At 37.3% G+C, this 26,982-nt stretch overlaps 1 protein-coding gene across 2 annotated transcripts in view; it reads left to right on the plus strand.

Annotated features, from left to right (window-relative positions):
* Positions 1 to 26,982, plus strand: part of megf11 (multiple EGF-like-domains 11) — a 170,010-nt gene that overhangs the window by 43,668 nt on the left and 99,360 nt on the right. For both annotated transcript variants that reach the window (XM_065283262.2, XM_065283263.2), the window contains exon 6: positions 3,883 to 3,975. In XM_065283262.2, coding sequence (XP_065139334.1) covers positions 3,883 to 3,975 — 93 coding nt within the window. The remainder of the gene's footprint in view (positions 1 to 3,882; positions 3,976 to 26,982) is intronic.

The following is a 26,982-nucleotide window of genomic DNA, read 5'->3' on the forward strand; positions in this document are numbered from 1 at the left end:
TATTCAGTGTAATAATGCATAACAATTACAATTAGCCCCATTGTTACATGGTATGATAACGTCAATGTGTAATGAGTTAGATTAGCGCTTTATCGAAATGAAAGACTTCATTTTTCATCAGAGCCTACAGACATGGACTTTTTGTGTAGAAGGAAGAAGATTCATTGTATTTTAATTAAAACGCAAGACCTATTTTCCCAAGTATTATAGACGCGCACGTCATTTCAGTTCTCGGAGAAAGCGCTGTTTTATTCTTTCGCCCACATTACATAAATTCATTATAATTTGCTGAAAAGATGTGACAAATTTGCATTTCCTCCCTGCTGTCTGATCAGAAATTGCTGATTGTAACAAAATCAATTATTTCATCAAGACTTTATTTAACCTTGCCTCAAATTGATGTCTTTGTCAGCACAAAACGCTAAGGGTTTCGCTTTTTTGTAAGCTGAAGGAGAACTGGCAAGTTTGAATATCATGTTCTCAGGTGTGTAAATCCATACTGCATTATTTGCTGTGGCAAGTTTAGCATTTTCTGTCTGTGGAGCATTTTTGCAGTAAGCGACATCCTCTGGGTATTCGGGATTCTCCCTCCCCAATCTTTCCTATGCTTATGCCCAATAGTGAGGTCCGGTTTGAAACCTTTATAAGTGAAAATCTATAGCGGTTCTGGCCACTGCGACCATCTTCAGTGTGTGCCAGCATCAAAACCAACAGGCATATTAATTCACTTACAGTATAAGAGCGTGATTCATTTGTATACAGTGATATTTATATTCATTCTATAGGGCTGCACTTCAGCTATCATCCAACCAAGACTGCAAGCAATGTGCTGTGTATGTATACAATACAATATTTACTTGGAACTTGGACTGGTATTGTTGTATGCATTCTGATGTATTTCATACACACATAAAACATCCTTTGTTGTTTCTTTAAAATATCCTCGCCTCGCCTCAGAAATTAATTCGCACCCCTTTGCATGAAGTATAAATATGTATTGAAATTTTGAAAAACAATTTTGCAGATTATCATAAGCAAAACGTAATGTGCATGCAGCTCTACTGGTTTTACCAAAACAAGTCACTGTTCCAGTGGTGTTGACATTTAAGATTTGTGTCATACTTTGGGCTACTGTGAACGTGAGAGAACTTGAAAAATTGTATTCCGTATTGAGTGAGTCTTGTGTGGTTTAAAGTCACACATAGAAAAATCAAGAAGAAAATAGTTGAAGTCAGTCTGTGTTCCGGCTTTATTTATTCAAATAAACATCATGGCAGAAAAAAATGTTATCAGGTTAATGGTCAGGGGCAGTGCCCTTTAAAAGGGTCCTTACACTGCAAAAAATGACTTTCTTACTTAGTATTTTTGTCTTGTTTTCAGTGGAAATATCAAAAAAAAAATCTTAAATCAAGATATTTTCTTAATGAGCAAAATTACCTAAGTTTTTAGACAGTTGAATTTGTGCTTAAAACAATTAAAATTACCTGCCAATGTGGATGAAAATTTGAGAAAATGAGAAATGAGAAAATTTTGCTTAAATTAGGTGTTTAAGAAAAAAGAAAACTTATTTTTAGATTTTTTTTCTCACCCCATTGGCAGATATTTTTGCTTGTTTTAAATTTAAATTTACTTAAATTGTATATTTTGTTGTCTATAAACTAGACTTATTTTGCTCATCAAGAAAAAGCATCTTAATTTAAGAATGTGTAGATATTTCTACTGAAAACAAGAAAAAAATACTAAGTAAGAAAGTCATTTTTTGCTGTGTATATGAACCATTTAGGTACACTGCAAAAAATTATTTTCAAGAAAAATAATCTTAGTATTTTTGTCTTGTTTTCAGTAAAAATATCTAAATATTCTTACTTAAACTTTCTTACTTAGTATTTTTGTCTTGTTTTCAGTAGAAATATAAAAAAAGAAAATTTTGCTTAAATTAAGTGTTTAAGAAAAAAGAAAACTTATTTTTAGATATTTTTTTCTCACCCCATTGGCAGATATTTTAGCTTGTTTTAAGTTTAAATTGACTTAAATTGTATATTTTTTGTCTATAAACTAGACTTATATTCTTAGGTCATTTTGCTCTTCGAGAAAAAGCATCTTAATTTAAGATTTTTTAGATATTTTTACCGAAAACAGGACAAAAATTCTAAGTAAGAAAGTCATTTTTTTGCAGTGTATGAACCATTAAGGTACAGATACATTATTAGCATAATGTGTGGTGCTAATATTCACACTTTAGTACCAATATGTACCTCTCTAAAGTACTAATATAAAAACTGTGTACTTTTTAAAAGAGTACCGACAGCTACACTGCAAAAAATTATTTTCAAAAAAAAATGTCTTAGTATTTTTGTCTTGTTTTCTGTAAAAATATCTAAAAATATCTAAAAATTCTTAAATTAAGATAAGCACATTTTTCTTGAGTTTATCTTGAATTTAGTGTTTAAGAAAAATGTTCAAGATTTTTTGCTTACCCCATTGGCAGATTCTTTTGCTTGTTTTATGCACAAAATCACTTAAATTTGATATTTTTGGTCTAAAAACTAGACTTATTTTCTACGTTTTGCTCATCAAGAAAAAGCATCTTAATTTAAGAGTTTTTAGATATTTTACTGAAAACAAGACAAAAATACTAAGAAAATATTTTCTTGAAAATCATTTTTTGCAGTGTAGGCACAATTATTTGATCGTTTTTCTCACAGTGTACGAGAAACTGAATCCTTTATTAAACTTAGATTTTTTTTATAATCAAGGTTAGCAATGACTTATCTCACCTATGCCAGAGAGAAGCATAACACATACATTAAATTGACAAGATTAATGCTGGTCACATGTAGTGTTTATCCTTATCCTTTAAAATAAATGGATGACCAGCCATATTAACTCTTGATAGAAAGAACCTTAACATATTTCAAAGTTATCTTATTCAAAGATAAGACATCTGACACTTCTTCTGTGTTTTTTTCATGCTGAAAAGTACATGCTCTCCTCCACTCATACTTTGGAGAGTCACCGCTGATTCCAATCAAAGTGAATTGTTCCAGAAGCTTTAGGGCCCAACTGTTTCCTTCCTCAGATAAGAGCCTGTCGCTCAGAGTCCCGCTGGCCGGGTGACCTTCACCACCTCAAGCATTATTCATGCTATACGCCTATATAACGCCTATTTAATTAATCTTTTTTACCGGTGTACCATGCAGCTGAAAAGAGTAAAAATAGAAAAGGTTGACATAAACTCCATGTAGGTCATTTTATTACTTGTCCCAATCCCAATATCTGACTGAATGCAAGGACCTGGGCAGGAATACTAATGCTATGGACAATCAATTCGACGCTGTGTTGTTCAATAAGAATAATCAAGAAAACTGCAGTCTTCGTAAACAGCACGAGGCCGGCCGGCGTTGCGTTTGAGCACTGTGGCAAAGTGCATGCTGATCAAATTTGGAGGGATTTACAGCTTGTTTCCTTGCGGCTGTGCCTGCTTACGTCTGCTCGATTTGCACAGAACAACCGGTTCATGTGATAAACTGAGATGTAGACCAAGGACTCAATCTCTTAGGAAATCGTTTAGTGTTCAGCGTGTCGTCGGAGGAAATGTTTTAAAGGTGCAGTTGTACGAAAGGCTTTGGTTCCTTTTTTTAACAACTGTGGTAGGGATATGTTTTTTGGAAAATTACCAGTCTGGTCATCCACCATATCAGCACATTTTTGGGCGGCTAAATTATGCCTTGCGGGAGGCTCAAGGTTACGACGTCTGTAATGCATCCTGAATTCTTGTCACCTCAAACATCTTACATTGTCTGCAAAGTCCATTAATAGCATGTTTTGTCTACATCTATCATATTTAAAGCTCATTGCTCTCTTTCTCTCTTTATCTGATAGCTCGATGTACCGAGGAGTGCGCCCATGGTCGCTGTGTATCGCCGGATACGTGCCAGTGTGAACCAGGTTGGGGAGGACTGGACTGCTCCAGTGGTGAGTCCACTCTCTCATTAACTCTGAGAGCATAGTTCACTTCATTAAGGTCCTTTCACTCTCACATAGTTAATGGCTGCACCAATCCCTTGACGCCACTGCAAAGTTGCTGCGTTTCTCACTTAACGCCTCTGTTACACTGCCTGGCTTTATGGTGTTATGACTATACATGACTAGCAAAGTAATAACCTGTATACCTGGAAATCATGTGTAATGCAGTTGCGTCTAAGTTTAAATCCTTGTGATATAGTTGTGTGAGATGACATATGTGACACAGGACCATTGTGTCATTATGGTCATTTTTTAAAGGTGAATTAAAAACTTAATTTTAACTTGATATTCTGTTATATAAGAGGTCAACATACTTAAATTAACATCCTGCAAGCTTCAGAATAGAAAACGTCCTGTTTACTGAAATATAACAGTTCTTGGCACCAAGTCAAGAAAACAGTCGATTCAGGAATGTGCTGAAATGTGACGTTAGATTAGAATTTAAACACCTCCTTCAAACCCAAATACAACAAACACTTTTGTAGCCCCGCCCACAGCTTCGTGTGACACACGTGTTGTAACATCAGTTTTAATTGACTAAAAACATTAAACAATTAATAAAGGTGCAACACTTAAAGGGGAAGTCCAATCTAGACATTTTAGCCTGTTTATCACGGGTAATTTATGTCCACTTTGCATTATACATGAGGAAAAATAAATAAATTTGCACGATTTCGATTATTAGATTGATAGTGTGTTGAAGCGGAATTTTCGTAACGGTCTTTAATGGACACAATTAACCAGAATGCACTGCGCGAAACTGATTTATTAGCTCCACCCACTAACCACTGTTTGATGCAGTCGTCAGGTTTGTTTGACTTCATGCGGCGCCGCAGGAACCGACAGCTGGATGACGTCAAGGTTCCGCGAAAGGGATTTAAAAGCAAACTCCTCCGTATGATTTCGCGAATCGCTCTCGCGGTACTTTGACGTCATCCCGCTGTCGATTCTTGCAACGCCACATGAAGTTGAACAAGCCTAATAACTTCTTTTACCGCTCGCTCTCAAATCAACTCAAGTAAACTTGAAGTTAGCCGGCAGACGAACGCTTCCAAAGAGTAACTCCGCTTTAACCGTCTCTGAGGGGGAAATCACCAAAGCCCTCGATAAAAGATGACTAGAACCTGTGCAGTATGTGGATGTAAGGACAACAAATTCAGGCCACCGGGAGTTTTTATTGTTGACATCAACGCGACCCTCAGCTGACCCACCACTACACTACTTTGAATATGCAGCCAGCACTTTCGTCAGGAAGATTTTGAGTACTGTTTTCAGCCCAGTTTTTCCGCGGACTCAGGTAATGTAAAATTGTTAAAATATCTAAAACATAATTTGGCTTAGTTGTTGCTTGTTTTGTGTAACTACGGTAAACATACTACGTAGGAAGTTATTATCATGTTGTTGTTATTATAAGCACGAGCAAAGCAAGCTAACGTTAGCTCCTGTGCAGCTGTCAATCAAAAACGTTATCATCTACTGTCAATCATCTCGCCTCAAGACCCGCCCCCATTTAGAACATTCAGAATTAATGTAGTCGTGCATTTTTCTTCCGGTGATTTGATGACGCGTCAAATCACCGTTACTGTAGCAGTTAAAAGCTTTAATTTTTTATATGGAGTTAGTACATTTGATTGCAGCACAATCAACTACATATATGGCATGAAATATAGTGTTGGAGCATAATGTTGCTTTAGGGTGGACTTCCGCTTTAACAATATGACTGTAATATAACGATAGAAATATACAAAGTTAGTGATAAGGAAAGACTTACCAGCTGCCATTTAGATTCTTTGGCTCTCTTACGGTGTTGCATACGGTAATTTAGGCAAATTGCCTTTGAAAGGTCCAGCACTCAAAGTTTTTTTATCATATAACTGTGGTATCTAACGTTACGTGTATGTAAGAGCAACCTCACAAGCACAATAGAAATTTACAAAGTTATTGATAAGGACTTAACAGCCGCAGTTTAAATTCCGATGCACGCTTACTGTGTTTTACACGGTAATTTAGTCACGTCATTTATTTAGTCATTTGTATCATCTTTAGCACCCAGAATCTTTTTGTGGCTCAAACATGTGTTCGGCTCCTATTTTTACAAATCAATGTTTTTTAAACATCTCCCCACATGTAATGACGGGGAATTAAGCTATCCAATCATAGCAGTGGGCGTTTACATCAGAACCATGTTACAGAATAGCCTATTACTTATGGCTTTTGATGTTTTTGATTGTAAAAAACACACGAACATCATAGGTAGACCTCAGACCACCATATAAGCGAATAAAATCGACAGGTTCATTGCCCCTTTAAAATCATGAGTAAATAAGCTTTCCATCGATTTATGATTTGTTAGGATAGGGCTGTAAGGATTTGTAACAAAGAACGAACCCAAATGCAGACAGGACTAAAAATAATAATTTATTGACAAAAACAGGGAAAAACAAAACCCACGAGGGGGCAAAACACGACAGGATGAACGTAACGCTAACTAACATTAAACTAAACTAAACCAACAATAAACTCTAAACTACATATAACAGACAAGACTAAACATTCTAAATACTCACAGATGCTAGACTCAGGAACACGACAAGGATTGAAACAAGACAAACGCGCCCAAGACATCAAACACAAGGACAATAAATAGGGACAAAGTAAATTACATACACCTGGAAATCATTACAAGTAAGGGATCGGGGAAAAAGTGACGAGACCCGGGAAATGCGTGGTCAGAATAAACCAATACTAAAACCACACATTTTCCACATAAAACATGGTACTGCCAGGACCCCGAACACAAAGACTAGATGTAATAAAACACATGATTTCAGACGGGTCCTGACAAGGGCAATTTTTGGCTGAGATGTGACAACTATTTGCTAAGCTGGAATCTGAGTCGACAAAAAAAAAATTACTGAATATTTTAAGTATCGCTTTTAAAGTTGTCCAAATAAAGTCCCTAGCAGAACATATTACTAATGATAAATACGTTTTTTATATATTCACGGTAGGCAATTTACAAAAATCTTCATAGAACATGATTTTTTACTTGATATCCTAATGATTTTTGGCATACTGTAAATATTGCAGTTTTGATTAGTTCACTAATTTGATACTCTGCATCAATTCTCTATTTTAAATATTGTGCACAAATGTATTGCTCAAATAAAAAATGATACAGTATGATTTTGTAAGAAACATTTTGACATGTTGAAATGCACAAGCACTTTATCAAATCACTTGACATTGCAACCTGGCACATTAAACTAAATTCCTTTGGCCTTCTTCGAAGTGCTATATACTGTAAAGTGCAAAAGTGCTCCCTTCCCTTGGACAGCATGTTCACTTTATACTTTGCACGGCAGCTTGCCCTGTGCCATTTTTTATTGGAAATCATTTTAACAGAATGGTTTTCTGCACACTACGTAAAAAAGCAAGTAATCTATAATGAAATTGGTTGTTCACTATTATCAATATCAATTTTTATTGGTTTCATTGATTAGCTGTTGTCGCTCTACTAAATACAAAGTTGGTCCGGGTGATGGATAATAGATGGCCAAATGAATGGAGGAATAGATAGATAGATGGGTGGATTGCTAGGTTGATGGATGAATGAAAATGTGGACCAGTATTTGGTGAAATTGGTCTTCATAATTAAAAGTAGTGCACACGGTGGAATTAGGCTGCATGTGAAAAACCATCTGTCATTGGATCTACAGGATGAATTGGTACACAGACCTTTACCTCGGTGGCTGAGACGTTAAGGGACAAAATGGGAAACCATCAATATTCAATCTAATCAACTGAATGGTGATAGCTTAAGAATCTGCAGAATGAAAAAGAGAAAACAAGCTAGTGATTGAGAGAGAAAGTGATATTGACTTGTTTAATATTTATATGTTGTGAGGAACCTGAAGGCAGGAGGGACAACAAACCATACCTCTGTAGTTTCAACAGACAGCAGGAAAGCAAACCTTTAGGAGAAAGCAGGGCACAACCTAACGCTTTTTGGTTTTGGCTCATCATTCAAAAATAGAGTTTGGTTAATTATATTTTTACACAAGCAACACACATATCTTTGCTACAAATGACCATTTGAAGTTTGTTTCTATTACTTCCCATTCTTGGACAGTTACACCAAACATGACAGAAGTGCAAACGTTACAACTTACCCCATAGGTGGGGTTAATTGTAACAGGCAGGGGGTTAGTTGTAACACTTGCTAAAAATGTTGTTTGCAGGTAAATATTACAATACTATTTTGTGTATATACTTGCAGTGGATATTGTTTATATATCTGTCTATAATAGACAGGTATCTACACTATTCATCCCTCATCTAACCACAGTTAAATTATAAATGGATACAAATGTCTAAATATGTGAACAAAAGCAGCACAATTATGACAACAACAAAAAAAATTATATGTGACCCAGTCTGTAAATACCATACTAAAGTCTTAAAATCTTATTCTGAAATAATAAAAATCAAAGTCTGATTTAAGCCATTAAATTAATGTGGACAGACAAATTACTCACTGTGAACTGGTCACAGAGTCTGTCCATCGTTCGTTAAATTTTGTGGCGTGACACTGTACAGCTTGGTTGTTGGTCACTTTATGCCACGTATATTTACTAGTGAATGATGGTTGCAAAAGGCTGTGTATGGATCTATGGGCATTTTCATTAACAAAGGAGCCATTTCATGATTACCAACAGTCTGTAAATCACCAGCTTCCGGAGGAACTGGATGCAGCGGAGGAGGTGCAGCCATGGATGCTGCTAATGACCCAGACTGCTTTCCTACAAAACAATCCACTTGCAGACCCTAACAAGGTTCCTCCTAAGGGGGGGAGAGGAAAGGAACCCACCTCTGATTCATAAAACCCCCCACCACCCCTCCCTCTGGGTGTCTCTGGCTAAAGATTGCTTATTCTTCTGAGCAGGTGCTGTTCTGTACTAATCCACCTTATTAAAACAGACCTGGTGATTGAGACAGAAGCATTATTCATAACTTTTATATTTCCATACCGGGCGTTAAGCCAGGCTTTTTCATTTATGAGCTTTCATCTGTAGAAATGAGAAATGAGTGCCAATTTTTAAATTAAATCTGACCCCTTTTTTCACTCGTACGTAAATGGTGAATCATTTTTTTTGCCATTCATGGTAAATTCTCTCTCTTTCTCTCTCATGGATGAGGAGTGGGAAGCTCTCCCGGCCCTGGGGTGAATCTGTCATCACATTGAGGATCCGGCTAGCTAACAGAGACAAATAGTCATAGATCGTTAATCGCAATCATGGCTTATGGGTCGCAGACGGAAATGTTTGCCGTTGGAGTCAATGAGGAGGTATGAGAGTAAAATAAAGCTGAGTATCACAGGTCTGCTGAATGAGTGGAGTATATAGGATAATACTTAGCAATGGGGATGATATGGTTATGAAAAGCAGAGCTGCTTTTTGGTGGCTTTGGAGCTTTAGAGTCAAAGTGATGGGCTTTGCTCTGACGCTCTGGAGCGGCATCAAAGAGAATGGGCAGCGTTATTGGAGCACCCACCAGGAGCCAGCTATTTGGGTCAGAAATGAAAACCGAAAGGTGGAGCTTATCACCAGGATGAGGGATAAAAATGAAATGAAGGAATGAGAAGAGTGTGTGGTGGGGGAGGAAGGTGAATATAAAGGGTCTGTCAGTAAGTTCCTGCTGAGGTCAATCTGCCATTGCTGTAAGACAATGCAGTCGTCACATCTGTCATACTACAATGACAAGATATAACCTTGTATCATACTGGAGGCTTCAGGTGCTAAAAGTCACCTCAAGGTGATCGGAGACATAAAGGCTTTTTGTGCTAATCTGAATTGAGATTCATTACAGTCACATTGTGCATTAACAGTCTCGCACTCTGTCTATTAAAAATTCCTGTGTCAAATTTATTTCCACTGCGTTGGCAACAGGATTTTGATAAGCTTACGAATTTTTGGTGGGACCAAAGGGAATGTTATGGTTGGTGTGTTTCTGGAGAAGTTTCTCTAGAATAGATTTCTCCATTTGATATTGATCATTCTTAGATGAGGATGAATGTTGCGTAATAGATTTTTATTTATTTGATGTGTCAGGTGCTGCAGAGCTACTTTGCTGGAACGTTCAGTTCTCTAGTTTGCCGTCAACGAGAGCTTGCTCTTTCATAGCTCAAGAGACTTGGAGATCCCTCTTATATTTCAGTACCAACATGTAACTTGTTGCTTAAGGATCAACTTAACGTGGAGATAAATACTTGAGTGAATGTTTTTTTAACAGGAGAGAAATGTAAGTACTGTAGGGCAGTGGCGAACCGTGAGTACTTCAGCTGGGCCTTCAAAATATGCAAGGAATTGCAAATGCATGCGCAATTATGCATGGCGCAATAAATTAAAGTCGCAATTTTAATGGATAGGTTTTAATTACTACATCGCCTTAATTCTTAAAAACAGGGAAACAGAGACAAGTGAGCATGGGGGAATAAACCCCCAAATAAATTGAGAGTATTTTGTTTTTCGTAAATTTTTAAATTCAGAATATAATACTAGGCTATTCGTATTTTGTTAAATCATACATTGACCATATAAAAATTTTGAGCACGCAAAGTTAAATTACAGAATGGGCATTGTCTGCCTTTAAATGCAGCTTTAAAGTTTAAAATTACTTTAATCTAACTGATAAACACAAATACAGACTCTGTGAAGAGGCTCTGTAAATTTGCATTTAACAAGCTTAAATTATGTTCTTTAATTTATTTTTGTTTTTTGTAAATATATATTTAGCTGTAGGATAGCTTGTTAATCTAAAGGGGAAATATAGCACCCTGCGTTCTCAGTGCACCTCCTAATGGCTTATAACTGTTACAGTATAATATAACCAGGGCTCGCAAAATCGCTAGCCCGAGGTCCCGGGGCTATTGCGAATTCTTGTCGGGCTACCAAAATGTATCTCCGCCCTGCCCATCGGGTATAGCGAGGAAAAAATATTAAATTAAATAGAAATTTAAAAACATATTTTTATTGAATACTTATTTATTAGTATTATTATTTAAAAAAATCTTTTTATAATTTTTTTAGGCCTTCTCTGAAGGCGTAGAAGGCCCTGAAGGTTCCCTACTGCTGAAGGGTTAGGCAAAAGTTTGCATTTGTTCTCCATTTTACTGTCAGCTAGAGAAGGTAGTCAATATCGCAACTTTACAGCAGAAATAAATATGTTTACAGCTTGGTACAAAAAGTGTTTTTGGTCTATAGCAAATTTTCCCTTTCATGACAAATGTGAGGGGGTGAATTTTTGTGTAACTTATCTGTTTAAAATATATTAAGCCTTAAAGTTTTGCATAATTAAGGGCGAGGCCACTTGAGTGACAGGTGAATCATTGCTGCTATCAGTACTGTTAAGCTAGGTGGGTGTGGTTTCTGAAACCAGGCCACAATCCGCCCATTTTCGGTTATTCGCGAGTGAAGCGCTGCCAAGATGGCGACGGCAGGCTCTGCCAGCATTGGGCTTCAAAAATGCTCTTCAGAAACCTATGGGTGACATCAAGGCAGTGGCGTTTCGGGACTCTTCCGAGGAGGCAGGAATTCAAAATATGTGTTTGTGGTCACATTTTGAATATCTGATAAGATTTAAAAAAATCTTTTGATGTGGCCCTCGGTGGTAAAAAAAAATTACTGAGGTCTCACCACAATAACCATAACCATGGTATTTGAAGCAAAACTAGGGTAATCCAAATTGTAATCAATATGCAAAAAAAAAATCATGGCTAATTTTCCTAAGGGAGTAACTATAGACGGTTTCATCAGACGCACGTGATACACGTCTGGATCCGAACCTTACTTCCGGTTTCATTTTTTTAATGGTCTGACTAGTTACTAAACTGATCTCTTGAACGAATGCCTCGTCGAAAATAACAAATGTTTTGGTTTCCTAGGTAATCTATGTGTTGTTTTTTTGCTTGTTATGTAAATAAACTACGTTTAAAGAACTCTGTTGTTATTTATTCTTAGCGGAGTTTACCGGAAGTTACGTGCGGACCGCGACAGCCGCTTGTTTATGTTGTTACTGCTGAAACGGTCTATACAAAATGATACCTGTTTGAAAGACGGTGATGTGCACCTATCTATTACATAACAGAGCAAGGCCAGGGACGAACGTGCTCATAAACAGGAAATAATATATGGAATAATGTGTGCATCTTTGAATAACTATAAGAATACATTTCCTTTAAATATAATTTTTGTCATATACATTTTTGAGAGATTATATGAATACTTTCGTCTAATATTCAAATCATATGCAGAATATTCTGTGTGCATCTTTGAATAACTGTAAGAATACAGTTCCTTTGAAAATAATTTTTGTCCAAGTTTTTAAAAAAAATATGTTGTGAGGATATTTATTGCCATATGAGACGTTTATTGCTATTGAATACTCTCGTCTATAATATGGAAATCACATAGGAAATATATAATGTGTTCTACTGCAAAGTTACCTTGCTAATTTTTATTATGTGGATAAATAAACCTTTGCCAATCTGCTGATTTAATCCATTCATGTCCTGACCACCAGGCTAGAGATTTTAAACCTCCTTAATGCACACTTATTAGTCTAAATAATATCTAAACTATATTTTTTTGTTAAAAAAAAGATGTTTTATTTTATTGTTTACACTGCAAAAAAATTACCTTCTTTGTATTTTTGTCTTGTTTTCAGTAAAAATATCTAAAAATTCCTTAATTAACTTGTATTTTCTTGATGAACAAAATGACCTAGGAAAAAAAATATATAAACTTTAAGTAAATTTGTGCTTAAAACAAGCAAAAAATCTGCCAATGGGGTAAGAAAAAATCTTGTTTTAAGCACAAATTCACTTACATTTTATATTTATTTTACTTAGGTCATTTTGCTCATCAAGAAAATATATCTTAATTTAAGAATTTTTAAATATTTTTACTGAAAACAATACAAAAATACTAAGTAAGAAAGTCATTTTTTGCAATGTATGCTCTTTTCCACGTATAGGCTACTGCAATAAACAGACGTTTGGCGGCTTTTTATGCCATTTGGGGGGGGGGGGGCGCCAAGGGCGTAGGTTTGATTCTGGCATTGGTGGGGACATAAATAAAATGGTCGCATTGCAAAAACTGTTTATCACCGTTTACTTGACATAAACAACAGACAACTCAGTATGCACTTTACTCAGTGACATCTGACTCGCCACCCCCGGTGCCATCCCAAATTTAATGTACTATATAATAAACAATTCCTTATGTCCTAGAGCCTAATAAACAGTAGCTGTTTAAGTCTTTGTCAAAAAAAAAGAAAATCACATTGTAACATATATGAATCCATATTAACTTTATAACATTGAAGAATATGCAATTAATATTTAATTCTTAATTTAATTTTGCCAAAAAATCCCAGTGTTGAAGTAGGTATATATATCATGCTGTTTCCTGAACACAGTTTATTAACGTTTCTGTAGTTCACATTAAATCTTCTTTTCATTAACAGACAGTTAATCAGTGTGAAAAAAATAGTTTGTTTAAAATGCAACATTATGTCTACATCTGTGAAAGTAATGACCACAGTGCAGTAATGAAAGTATTCAGGAATCATGACATGAATTCATGTTTTACCATGTTGGGGTTATTTTCTTTCATGGATTAGGGACCCTCTAAATAACCTTGCCACCCCATTTATAAAAGGTTGACACAAGTTTGCAACTCCTCAGGGTTAACATGGGATTGTCGTGTATTGGTGAAAACACTGTCCTTGAATCATTATATGGCACAACTTTTTTTGTGCATGAAACAGTTACAGTGGGTATAATAATACTTTCTTCCTCACTTACCTGTAGCCCGAATAATCACGCGCGTCTTGTTGAGTGAACTTTGGTGCGTTGTACAAAGTGAAACCATCCTATCACACGTAGCGAGTAAAGACAAGCCCATCAAAAAGTGATGTGCGTTAGAGAGGCGGGACTCAAGAATGCTAATCCAATCATATTAGCAATGTGCTTTAGAGAGGCGGGACTCAAGAAATGCAAAGCCAATCATATTAGCGATGTGACTTACGGAGGCGGGCATTGCAGAGAACGAAAGCTGTTAACAGTTTGTGTACCACATAGAGCGTCATTTTTACAGAACGGTATTGCAAAAGATTTCTAAACTAATTTAAATGATTTCTGACAAAAATATAATAAGTAAAAAATAGAAAACACAAGAACAAGACGGACATTAGTGGTTATATATGAATACAGATTAATTGTTTGGTCGAAATTATTGCTAGGGACAATTCAGTCTTCTCTGAATATTGGTAGGGACATGTCCCTAGCGTCCCACCCTAAATCTACGCCCATGGGGGGGCACACTGATCCCCCTATATTTTTGAAAATCCTAGATATGGTTGGACCTGCCGAATGGGTTAAGCATTTTTATACACTGTGTTGAGCAGAGAGGCTGCACAGTTTGACCAGCGGGAAACGGCTGCACATCAGGCCGCCAGACGGTGTTGCTAACTCGCAATGGATAAGCATTATCAGACCGGCCCACCGGGAAAAGTCTCAACTTGAAAAGTCTCAACAAGATTGCCACTCCACCACTGCTTAACTCTGATTACACATGAGTTTAAGCAAGTACCTAGCAAACACGAGCGTCTCTTTTATCATGAACCCTTTCCATGCGTCTTCAGCAGGCACGTATTTTGACATGCTTGATGCATATAGGATCATATGACACGGCAAACACATATTTTCACTTCAAAAAATATCAGAAAAATCTGAATAGCTTTAAACAGACGTCCAAGTTCAGAATTATAGATGTGAACACAGGTTGCACTGATTCTAAAATAACATTTTGAAAGAAAGACACACGTGCCTATATTTTTTACACGTGATTTACCTGTTTCATGAAGCTTTTTCTGTCGCTACTGCTGCTTCCTGAGTGGACATTTATTATCTTCAGATTTTTTGTTTTTGTCCGCTGGCATGTTTCATATTTTAAAGATAAAACTCTAGTAAACATTAAAAAATTTGCAACGTTTTGTATCATTCAGTAGTGATAATGAGATTCTTTGTCAACTAATGCCTAGCGTACACCAAAGGATTTTCACAGTCCCAGACTAAAGACCGGCAGTCTTTAGGAATCTAACTGGAGTCTCGGCGCGCTCCCGTAGTCTCGATCGTTAACTGTGAGGTGATAATCTGCAGTCAGCGACCCGATTTATGCCAGTCTTTCTTTAGTCTTTCATATCAAACATGTTTGATATTATCGCAAGTCCCAGCGTAGTCTCATGACGTAAAACAATCAACAACCAATAAACTCGTTCTCCGGAAACAGGAAGCCATCACAGTCACAACAAAGAAACAAGTCGACGGACGTGGAAACACAACGAGCGCGAAGTAGGCGAAAATGGACCGTGGATAAAGAGGAGCGCCTTGTCGAGCGGTGGGCAGAGCAGTGTCTTTTTGATGTAAACTGCCATTCATACCACGACAGAGTGGAAAAAGAAAAAAGTGGAGCGATATTGCCTGTATGTGTTAACATGCTAACTCTACCACTCTATTGAATGGCATAACGTGCTAATGTTTTCTGGTATGTGCTTACATTCTTCACACCGCAAGCGTGAGCAACGCGTAAGCGGCGCGTGTTTTTTTCGGTGCCCACGTTAACAAGTTAAAGCACAAGCACGTACACCGCACGCGTGCGGTCATACATGTGACGCCATAAATGTCATAAATGTGTGTTTCAAACAGTCATGACTTTGAGCAATGTAAAAGAAAGCAATGAAATATTTAAAAACATCAGAAGACTGCGCTGTCATTCACTCTCTGCCCAGCAAATGAGTCCTCATATAGCTTAATACTGTTCAATGAAACACATAACGTACATCAATAAATCTAAATCTTATGCTACAAACGTTTGACGGGAAACAAGATCGACTACTTCATGCTGTCAATCCCTGGGTGAATTTTTTTATTTTATCTTAAAACGTAAGAGAAACAGATCTAATAATCTGCCAAGGGCTTTTTATGTCTATAATTGTGTATTGTGTCTATATCTGTCATTACACGGACCAGAACAGCACGAAAACAATGTGGGTTAAACAAATCACAGCTATATAAATTACACTGACCGTCAAAAAACGTCTTGAAGAGGTTTTGCTCATTAATGCATATAAAATAAAGTAATGTGAACTTGAGATTTTTATACTGTTATTACAGTTTTTCTCAGTCGCTTTGGTACATTTCTCCAATCATACTCACAATTTGCAAAACAGTAAGTGCATTTCTCAAAACAATTCGGACAAGTAGCAAAACACCATGGATAACCTGCAAAAGCCAGTCTCTTACTCAAAATTCATCTCTCAAATATCTGTGTCAATGAACATGTCATTGCCATCAGAATGACAAGTCAATGTGTCATTGTGTATGGATAAGACAGTCAAATTGTTTAGTCACGTTGTCAATATAACAGTTTACTCTGAAGTGATTTCCTGATATACCGTAAACTATCGCTAAAGTTTTGACGACAAGTATTGTAAATTGTAATTTACACCTTAGTGTAAGTTATGTGGGAGTTTGATTGCAAGAGACTAAACAAAATTTACATTTACGCTTTTACTGTTTGTACTGTAATTCATTGACAAACCATGTCATTGCCATACAGAAAGGAAAAGCACTGCATAGCCCAAAGAAAAAAAGTAGAAATGTGAACATTGAACAATATCTTTAGGGAAAACTGTACATGCAGTGCTGTCTTACACTGAAGTCTTCCTATACCTCCTGACCCAGCAAGCATGTTTGGCTACAAGGCTAAATTTGGGCTGCCAGTGAAAGTTTAATAGACATCTAACCATAGCCAAAAAATAGACAATACAAATACTTTTAGATCATGTAAAAGAATTGAAAGCAAACACCTTGAACACCTGTTGGAATATCATACATCTTCAAGTTATTTGGGCAAAAATGGCATGTAACCAAATTCAAGGTTATTTAGGGTAGAAGTGGGTTACTCATAGCTGGACTATATTGGGTCTATAATTAGCCGTCATTTCAACATCTCAGTTTTTGCTTGCTGGGGACGTTTCTGTCTGTTAGAGAAAGTCAAGATTCACCTGGGAGCAATTTACCAAGTCAGGACAGATTTAGAAAAAACTTCTAATAGAAATGTATACAAAAAATATGTTTGACCGGCACAATTATGAGAACTGTATTATGAGAACTTGTTCAATAATTTTGCATGTAAAGACTTGTACTATGAACTGATGCCTAAATGTTGTGGGGGGTAAGACTATTCAACAGAGACCCATTATAATACATTTTGATCAACATGACATAAGCAATCGATAATGTAGGAAAAAGCAGAGGATTGTACATAATCATTTGCATGGATGTACCAAGCATTTGCAACTTGTTCAAAGAAATAAGAAACTGCTTTTTTGATGTGCACAAGTGACACAATGATGTGAGAAATGAACAAGTACTTTTGAGAATTTCAATTCTGATCTGAGAATTGTACCAAAGCGACTGAGAAAAACTGTAAACTGCACAGTATGTGCTGAAAACGCAGCTGGTGTGAAAGCACAATGGACATGTGCATACATTTTTGTTAAACTACTGCTGAGCATGATGATAAAAAGCTAAAATAATCTTGTTGTAGTCTTGTAAATAGTGTCACTACAAGATTCAGTGTTTGTAAAATCTTTAGTCTGAGACTAAAAACTGTGAACCCAAGTCTTTAGATGTGAGCTGATAATCTTATAAAGTCTTTTCTAAATCTTTTCAAAGTCTTTAGGTGTACACAAAGCATTACACAATATATCATGATATATATTTTCCTACCAGTCACAATGTAAAGTGGCACACAGTTACATTTGCATTGCAGAAAATTATTGTACTGTAAGATGCTATGGCACCTTGAGTGCCATGGCAACAAACAGAAGGCTCTATTGAAAACCAAAAAGAAAGATGATTTTATTTTTTTGGAAAATAAGAGGTTTAAGAGTGACAGTTCATGTCTGATCACCGTCTGTACAGAAGATAAGCATTAGCCATTATTTAGTTTGCTTGCTCTCCTTATCTTTTTTTTACAGGTACACTGCTATTCAAATGATTAATTTCTGATTGGTAAATAAATGCCGTGGTCCCATGGATTTACTGTTTCGATGAGTCAGATGATGACAAGAGTTTCGCAACTAATGACTTTTAATAGCAGTTATTCTGGGAAGAGTTTTCAGAGCCAATTTTTCTACATTAGCACGGGGGGAGAAAGAAACATGCTGGTATTTGTAGGGAAAAGAAATGGAAAGCAAGGGGTCGCCAGGGGCCTAGAGGCTCACCTGCTCACGACACCTCATTTATCATCAGAGGCCCTCAAACAGATGGTGCCATTCCTGAGCCACATGAGTTTGTTGACATCATACGCTGTCAGAAAGAGAGAGAGAGAAAGAGAGAGAGAGAGAGAGAGAGAGAGAGAGAGAGAAAGAGAGAGAGAGAGAGAGAGAGAGAGAGAGAGAAACTCCCGAGTTGGAGAGTTGAACTACCTAAGCTGAGCTTAAAGTGAATTGAATTAAAGGAGACAGATGGATGGTGCGATTAGAGTGGAGAAGGAAGATTGAAATAGAAATTTACACAGAAGGAACAAACATCTTAAAAATTGACGACATATAGGCAGTGTTCAAGAGAGGTTGAAAAGTGAAAGTTGATGGGGAGGAAGGACACATTCCCTTCCACTCTTCTCTGTCATCTACTGAGCGGTTAAATAAATCATTCTCTCATCCCTCTCTTCTCTCTTTGCCTCCTTTAATCTCGACGCACTGTGCTTTCTAAAGCTCCAAATACAGACGGTCGGCACCAGGAAGTGCTCTCGGCTCATGCTCATAAGAGCTTTACTGCCTTTGTTTTATGTATATGTGTGGGACTGCCTAAGAGTAAATAAGTTGGCATTTATATATATATATATTTTTTTGCCATATGCTTGGTGTTTGCCCATGGTTTGGTGGTATTCATCAGAACTCCACAATAGTGATGGTTTTTAGGCCCAGAGCCTGTTGACAGAACTGTGACTTTTCTTATCATACCAGTTGTTGCTGTAATGTGATGTTTTTATGACATGAAAACATTTGTTTTTTGTGATGTATTGAGCATTGTTTTGCTCATTCAATGTTGTGTAGCTAACAAACACACTACACTGAGGTGGTACCCTTTCAAAAAGTACACCTTTGTACTTAGGGTGCATATTAGTACCTCAAAGGTACATACTGGTACCCCAAAGATGCATATCTGTACCTAAATGGTATACTTATCAGGACTTTTTTGCAGGCTTCTGTCCCAGAAGTGACTTTTTTCGACAGTGTGGAAGCCCCAGTTTAGATGGGTTAAAAATAAGAGATGCACCGATATATCAGCCAATAATCAGTATCGGTCAATAAAAGCTATTTTTCACACGGCCAGCTGTTTATAAAACAGCTGATAGTCATGCCCGATATATCCTGTCAATCAAAAGAAAACAGGAAAATTAAATGAATTTTGTACAGCTCTTTATATAGAAAATGTAAAGAAACATCAGCAGTTTAATGTTCAATATTAAGTAAGGGATAATGTAGAGGCAGCCGGTAGTTATCGGGAAATAAGCCCCGACAGTGTGATCAGGACCCGACGCGAAGCGGAGGGTCTTGTATCACACTGAAGGGGCTTATTTCCCGATAACTACCGGCTGACTCTACATTATCCCGCTTATTACACGGCTACTTGTCACATAAGAAAAAAAACTGGACATGAATATGAATTTGAAACATTTTATTGGCATATTTGTTTTAAATTAACATTTTTATCCTTCCGCGAAACTTTGCACAGATGCATAAAATGATCGTAATACCTTATTAAAGGTGCTCTAAGCGAATTGAAGCGTTTTAGACCATAAAACATTTTTTGTTACATACCGGAAACATCTCCTCACTATCTGCTTGCTGCCTGTCCGCTGATCAAACTGTAAAAAAACGCGATCTCTGTAGACAGCCCAGGCTTCACAAACGGCAATATCAACAAATGGCCAAACCTAGCCAGCACAAAACAAAACAAAGTATTCCAGCCAATAAACGGCAAGAAGGATTTGGGGGTGGGGGTTGGGCGCGTTCATGAAAGCACGGAAGGGAGGGGGAGGAGTTAGCTATGCTCTGTCTGTTTGAAAACAGTTCAAACATCAACAGGAAGTGACGTCGCACATTATTCGCTTAGAGCGCCTTTAAGATCCTCTGCTTCATACTTGTCTGTCTCCATTTTTTTCTCTTTTAGCCAGTCTTTGAGAAGTTTTAATGCCCATTCTGTATTTTTTTGTGTGTTGGCTTCGTAGCTGTCATGCTCTATTTTGTCAAGTTCAGTCTCAGTAAGCTCTCTGTGTCTTGTCGTGGTTGTCCAGTGTTTGTCACAAGATGGCGCCAAACAAACAGTAATCTTTATTGGCGCGGAGCGATCTTACTCGTAAAAGTAGTACCGGCTGTGCATTATTATTTTGGAGCGGTTATTATTCGAAAAGAACGAACCTGCAAATGTCTCAACTGACCAATCAGAATCAAGCATTCCAGAGAGCCGTGTAATAATGGTCAATATAGTATTATATATCTTTAACATTCAGAAAATATAATCTTTAGAATTCAGTTAATGCGAGTTAATATAACCACCAAACTATCGGCATCAGTATGCAGATACTGTATCTGAATAATCTGTTATTTGTATTTGTGGAAAATGTTCTCTATTAAAAATAATAATATAAATAATTATTGAAGTCACCATGTCATCATCTAGATTGTTTATGAATTTATTGTATGTTTGTGTTTGGATAAAATATATGCGTGTGTGTGTGTGTGTGTGTGTGTGTATAATTATAATTTATATATAAACACACACATACATTTAAGTAATAATTTATATATATATGGATTATATTTTATAAATCCATTATCCTGCCCGATTAAAACATAAACATTGCAAATAACACCAGAATTAACAAATAATTAACGTACACATATCCTAAAAATTGTCCTTGTGTAACTGATACGCTGTAAAGGGGGTAAATTTTGATCATGATTTTGAATGGAAGTCAATGACGCTCTCTGCCAGTTGGGTATACCAAGATGGCGGCTCGAACTCTGCGCTGGCTTCACCTCATGCAGTTACGTCAAGCGTTCTATGCGCAATCCAGTCATTTATATAGATCAGTGATCTGTACTAAATGGTACATATTAGGACCTTTGTAAAGGCTACTGTCACATTGAAAGCTCAATTGTTAAGAGTGTAACTATAAAAGGTCCCAGCATATACAGTATGTATACATTTGGATGTACTTCTAAGGTACTAAGATGACTCTTTAGGTGCAAAAGTGTACCTTTAAAAATGATACTGCCCCATTGACAGCTTACAACATATAAAACATGTTGCTAAAAAGCCTATTTTTGTTCCCAGACAGTTTGTACCAATATCAGTACAAACTAATCCAAAAGTACAAGTGGGAAAACATCTTTAGTGCTTAGCTCTGCGCTTGCAAAAGCAATGACAGACAAAAGGTCTAGACACGATCGCTAGTCATTTTAAATTCCAAACACAGAATGACAACTGATGTGGCTCATCTGTAAGCACAAATCATTTATACTGTGCTGGAGGAAAAACACAACTCAATCAGCGGGATACCTCATTATATAGCCGTATGAATGTGATTATTCGGTTTTCCTCAAAAAGCCCAGCAGTGTGCTTGTCACGGTCAAAAGCTGCAACTTCGGGATATTACCACGGATACAGACTTTTCCTCTGACTTTGAAGAATCAAAGCACGCTGCGAGAGGTGGTGAGGGAGCACGCCTCACTCGGAGACCTCCCTGTTCTCATCGGATCAACACTGCCCAGGTGTATGTGCGTTTGCAGACCCCTCGAGCTTTGCAGCCTGCTCGGTTATGGCCGCTGCTGTGTGTCTGTTGTTAAAAGCGAGAGACTGGGTCTGCTGTTTGTTGGTGCTCTTTAAGTGACCCCAAACTCTCAGAACTCTACACAGGAGGATGAGGACGGAATAAAGATGTAATGGGCACCAAAAGTCAAAACAAAAGAAATGGTTCTCCTTGAAGGAAGTTTGCTGCAATCTTTTGTCATCGTTGCGTTAGTGGATTTAGGGTGTGAGTGTTACTTCCCGATTAGAGCATTGATAGATGATGTGTTTTTATATACTGTAAATTGGTTGTATAAATCACTGTGGTAGTGATTGTAATGGTTACCGGTGGAGGTGGCCATGTGACCACTTCCTACTGTTCTCACTTATTAATTAGCTATAATAGGAAAAAATCTGCATTGTATATACATATATATACACAAAATCATCTCAATACTGCCCCAGCGGTATTGTTTAACTTAGCCCTGAACACAGTTTTGTACGTAAGCCTTTTGTTGTTTTCAAGCACAATTAATTTTAGAGTAATGTCCCATACGGCCTATTGTAGCTTGCGCATTTCTCTGCCGTGGTTATTTCCATATTGCGTGTTGTTGATAACAGCGCCATTGTCTCAGAACACAGTCAGCGACTTTCTCAAATGAGGGCTTTTTAGAAAAGGTCCAGTAATTTCAGTGAGTGTCAGAGAAGATGGCAGGGCCGTGATTGCACGGATATCACTTACGCCTCCGTTTGCCGGTTATCATCATCAAATGGATGTCCACAAAAGATGTAAAGCCAGATTCAGGAGTGTTCTCCATAGTCTAAACAGCCTTTAGGTTTAATGAGGACATTATAAAGGCCTATCGCTTCTTTGAGGGGTCTAAATGTGTGAAAAGTGATGATGGCGCAGGCACAGGCTGCTGGCAGCATACTAATAGAGGGGCAGGATCTGTTGTGGGCATTGCACAGTCTGAGTCACACTCGGTTTTGAGGTTGATTTCCATGTTTATGAGGTGTAGCGCTACAGGATTCGTTTTATTTTATTGATCGTTACATTTGATGACCTCTTTATAGAGCGTGATGTTAATTTTTGGGCGTAAGAGCGCAAATTGATGTCGGCGTTAGAGGTCATGTTATAATGTTGTTTGGGGGTTGACTGAACCCATGCCAGTTGTATTTGCAAGCTATGAGGCCTTGATTTTATGGGTAACTAGTTATCATGAATATTTACAGGTCAATAATAGCATTTTAGGGTTTCACGTGGCAACTTTGGTTGCTTTAGGAATCAATCTATTGTGCAGTCGAAGTACAATCTCTAGGCCTTATTCTTAAAATGGCTAATACGCAAATTTAGAGGTGCAATGTTTCACTTTTAAAATGATCTCTTAAAGGATTAGTCTATTTTCTTCAAAAAAATCCAGATAATTTACTCACCACTATGTCATCCAAAATGTTAATGTCTTTCTTTGTTGAGTCGAGAAGAAATTATGTTTTTTGAGGAAAAAAATCCAGGATTTTTCTCATTTTAATGGACTTTAATGGACCCCAATACTTAACATTCTTAATGCAGTTTAAAATTGCAGTTTCAAAGGACTCTAAATGATTCCAAATGAGGCATAAGGGTCTTATCTAGCAAAACGATTGTAATTTTTGGCTAGAAAAATAAAACATATGCACTTTATAAAACAATACCATTTTAAACAATAAACTGACACAAAGACATTAATTATTATCATTCGACATACAACAACGTCGGAATGGTCCTCTTTCTCCACACTTGTAAACACTGGGGAGTAGTTTTGCATACGTTATCTGTGACCTCTTCACATGATGACGTATTGCGTGAGGTTGCGTGTCACAGGACCGTAGGAAGACGAGAAGTTGTGGTTTAAAACAGCATAGTTTCTTTTTATTGCCAAAAATGACATTCATTTCGCTAGATAAGACCCTTATGCGTCATTTGGGATCGTTTAGAGTCATTTGAAACTGCAATTTTAAACTGCATTAAAACTGTTAAGTGTTGGGGTCCATTAAAGTCCATTAAAATGAGAAAATCCTGGAATGTTTTCCTCAAAAACATAATTTCTTCTCGACTGAACAAAGAAAGACATCAACATTTTGGATGACATGGTGGTGAGTAAATTATCTGGATTTTTTTTAAGAAAATGGACTATTCCTTTAACTATATTATCTGTGGTGTACTGTATAAAGGACTTACATAATAAACTGTATTGTTTTTATTACCTTAGAATGAACCGTATTTGTCTGCATACACCGAATGTCTCACATGGAATTCACCACCTAGTTTCTAAAGTAGCCCTTAAAGGCCGGGGTATACATTTTTCCGCGTCCGGCTCGCGCACGCGTCCGCGCAGCTTTTCGAGTATACTCCCCGCGGCTACACGCGGATGGCCGCGTTCGACACTATACGCAATACAAATGATTTCTTATTCAAATGACTAGTCTAAAAGACTGTCAGGGCAGCACTGATTTGGCGACATTTACAGTACATTAAAACATTAGGATAGGTGAAGAAAAGTAACTGATCCACCATTGCAAACACAGTTTAGAACAAACAACAAGACAACAAAGAACAGGAATCAAACAAACATGCTCCAAAGCTTTCTGTTCTTGGAAGAAGTAAAAGTTAAAGAAGAAAAACGATAGTGTGTGTGCAAATGCTGTCTATTTCCTTTGTATAATTGTTTATAGTTGAGTGCCCTGTCTAAATATTTTCACGCGCATGCGCTGTTGTACACGGACTGTACGCGCACTGTCCGCGCGGTCTCAAATTTTGGGCTGCATGCGGACGGTCCGTGCGGCCGGCCGCGGACCCTCTTGATGACGAAAATGACGTCATGCGGACGGCGCGCATACACGGTATACTAGTATACTTTCGGCTTAACGGTCCCTACGTTGTCTCAGACGATGACATGTTTGTCCTGTGACAGCTACCGTAGCTTCTCTTTGCTTTTCGAAATTGAGGTTGGTTGCAATCCGCAATCTCACCACTAAAAAACACATTAAACCTTTACAACGTAAACACATAGAGCTGTTATAATGCATGGTTGGCTCCTGGTTAAAACGGATTGCTGATTTCTCAAGAGATTTGCTGTTTAGGCTATTTTGGTATTTTACAGTAATGGGCATCTGTACATGCAGTGTTTGTTGTCAGGACAATACCCCACATTGCCTTTGCCTCTGTGGTGTCCTTTAATGTGTCCGGCTGATTATGTTGTTCAGGTAGGTGGTGGTGGGGTGGGGGGGTTACGGTATTAGCAGTTTGCTTCAGATTCTCTCGCACCTGCAGTCTCCTGATGTTTAACCCTGCGCTCCATGGTAGTGTTGCGCTGATTACCGGCCGTCCTGGGGGACATTGATTGTCCTGTTCCTCTCTGGCAAACCCAACACAATGCTGACGAATGAACTTCTGGCCCTGCCAAGTCCAATTAACTGTCAGTGCTGCATCGACGGGCCCTCCGTTACTGAGGAGAGGGAAGAAAAACAAACTTTTAATCAAATTGTGCTTCAGGCCCCAAGGTAACTGGGGTTTTATTCTGAATTCTGCTCCATTCTTCTTCGTCGGCGGTTGTACACTTCTTAAGAAGGTTGTTGGGACACTATTTGTTTTTGCGTGATTAAGGACAAGGAAATACAAGCTTCACATTTTAATAGCAGTCGTTTCCCAACTAGTTTGCTATCATATCTGAACCATATATTAAAGAGCACCTATTGTCTGATTCACATTTTTACATTTCCTTTGGTGTGTAACTGTGTATTAGTACATGTTAACAATATGCAAAAGGTACAAACCCCAAAGTAAACGATGACGCGAGTTATCGCCTCCAACGTGAACCTTTTTTCTTGGACTACAACAAACACACGGATTTTAGGCAACAGTTTACTTCTTGGGATTGGTGATTTAGTAAAGACCGACATTATCATAATTCCTCCCACTTGGGCTAACAGCCTGTAAGTTAACTTCTGTTAGCATTGCATTGTGCACAAATCTTTCAAACATGGTAAGGAGCATTTCCGGCTGACATCAGAGGTATTCAGGCTAACCACAACATACAGATTGGCTGGCCAATCAGGGACACAGAGCTTTTCAAATCCATGTGTTTCAGGATGAGAGTGAAATCTGAAGCTACAAAAATGTACGGTATGTGGAAAATAATGTGTTTTTTTAACCATAAACCACGTGAACACATTGTGTTATACCAAATACACAAAATAATATTGTTTTTTAGCAATGAAATAGGTGCACTTTAAATATGTAGGCCTATTTTTATAGGTCATTTATGAAATAAACAATCCCAGAATGCATTGCATCAGGCTTAGGCAAAGGATATTCTTCAATATCTTTGTGTTTGATTTATTTTTTGCTCTTAGGAGCATTGTGCAATTAGCTTAACAACTTTTTAATGTTAAAGGTACAACATAATTTGCGTTTCAAAGGCAAACAAGGTAACACTTTAAGTTTATATTTGTTAACAGTTAGTTAATGCATTAGCCAACATTCAATTAACCATTCGTCTAAAACATTTATTAATCTTAGTTCATGTTAATTTTAGCATTTAATATATTTTTAAAATCAAATGTTTGAACTGTTAACATTGAACAGTTAATGCGCCATGAACTACAGTAACATGAATAACTGTATTAAAGGTGGGGTGCATGATTTAAAAAAAAAAACTTGGAAAAGGAAATCGGGCCGAGTATCAAAACACACTTGTAGCCAATCAGCAGTAAGGAGCGTGTCTACTAACCAACACCGTTGCCCGGGTTGCGTATGTGTGGGGCGGGTCTATCAAAATAAGGTCCAGATTCTATTGGGGTTGGCGGATTTCGTGTTTGTTTAGGTGATTTCAAATGTCAACATTGGCTTTCAGAGATCATGCACCCCGCCTTTAACATTAACAAGAATTAATAAATGCTTAAAACTGCATTGTTTATTGTTTGTTCATGTAAATTAATGAATTTACTGATGTTAACTAATACACTGCAAAAATAGATTTTCAAGAAAAAAA

The sequence above is a fragment of the Paramisgurnus dabryanus genome, chromosome 9, assembly GCF_030506205.2.
Source record: "Paramisgurnus dabryanus chromosome 9, PD_genome_1.1, whole genome shotgun sequence".
Classification (NCBI taxonomy): Eukaryota; Metazoa; Chordata; class Actinopteri; order Cypriniformes; family Cobitidae; genus Paramisgurnus; species Paramisgurnus dabryanus.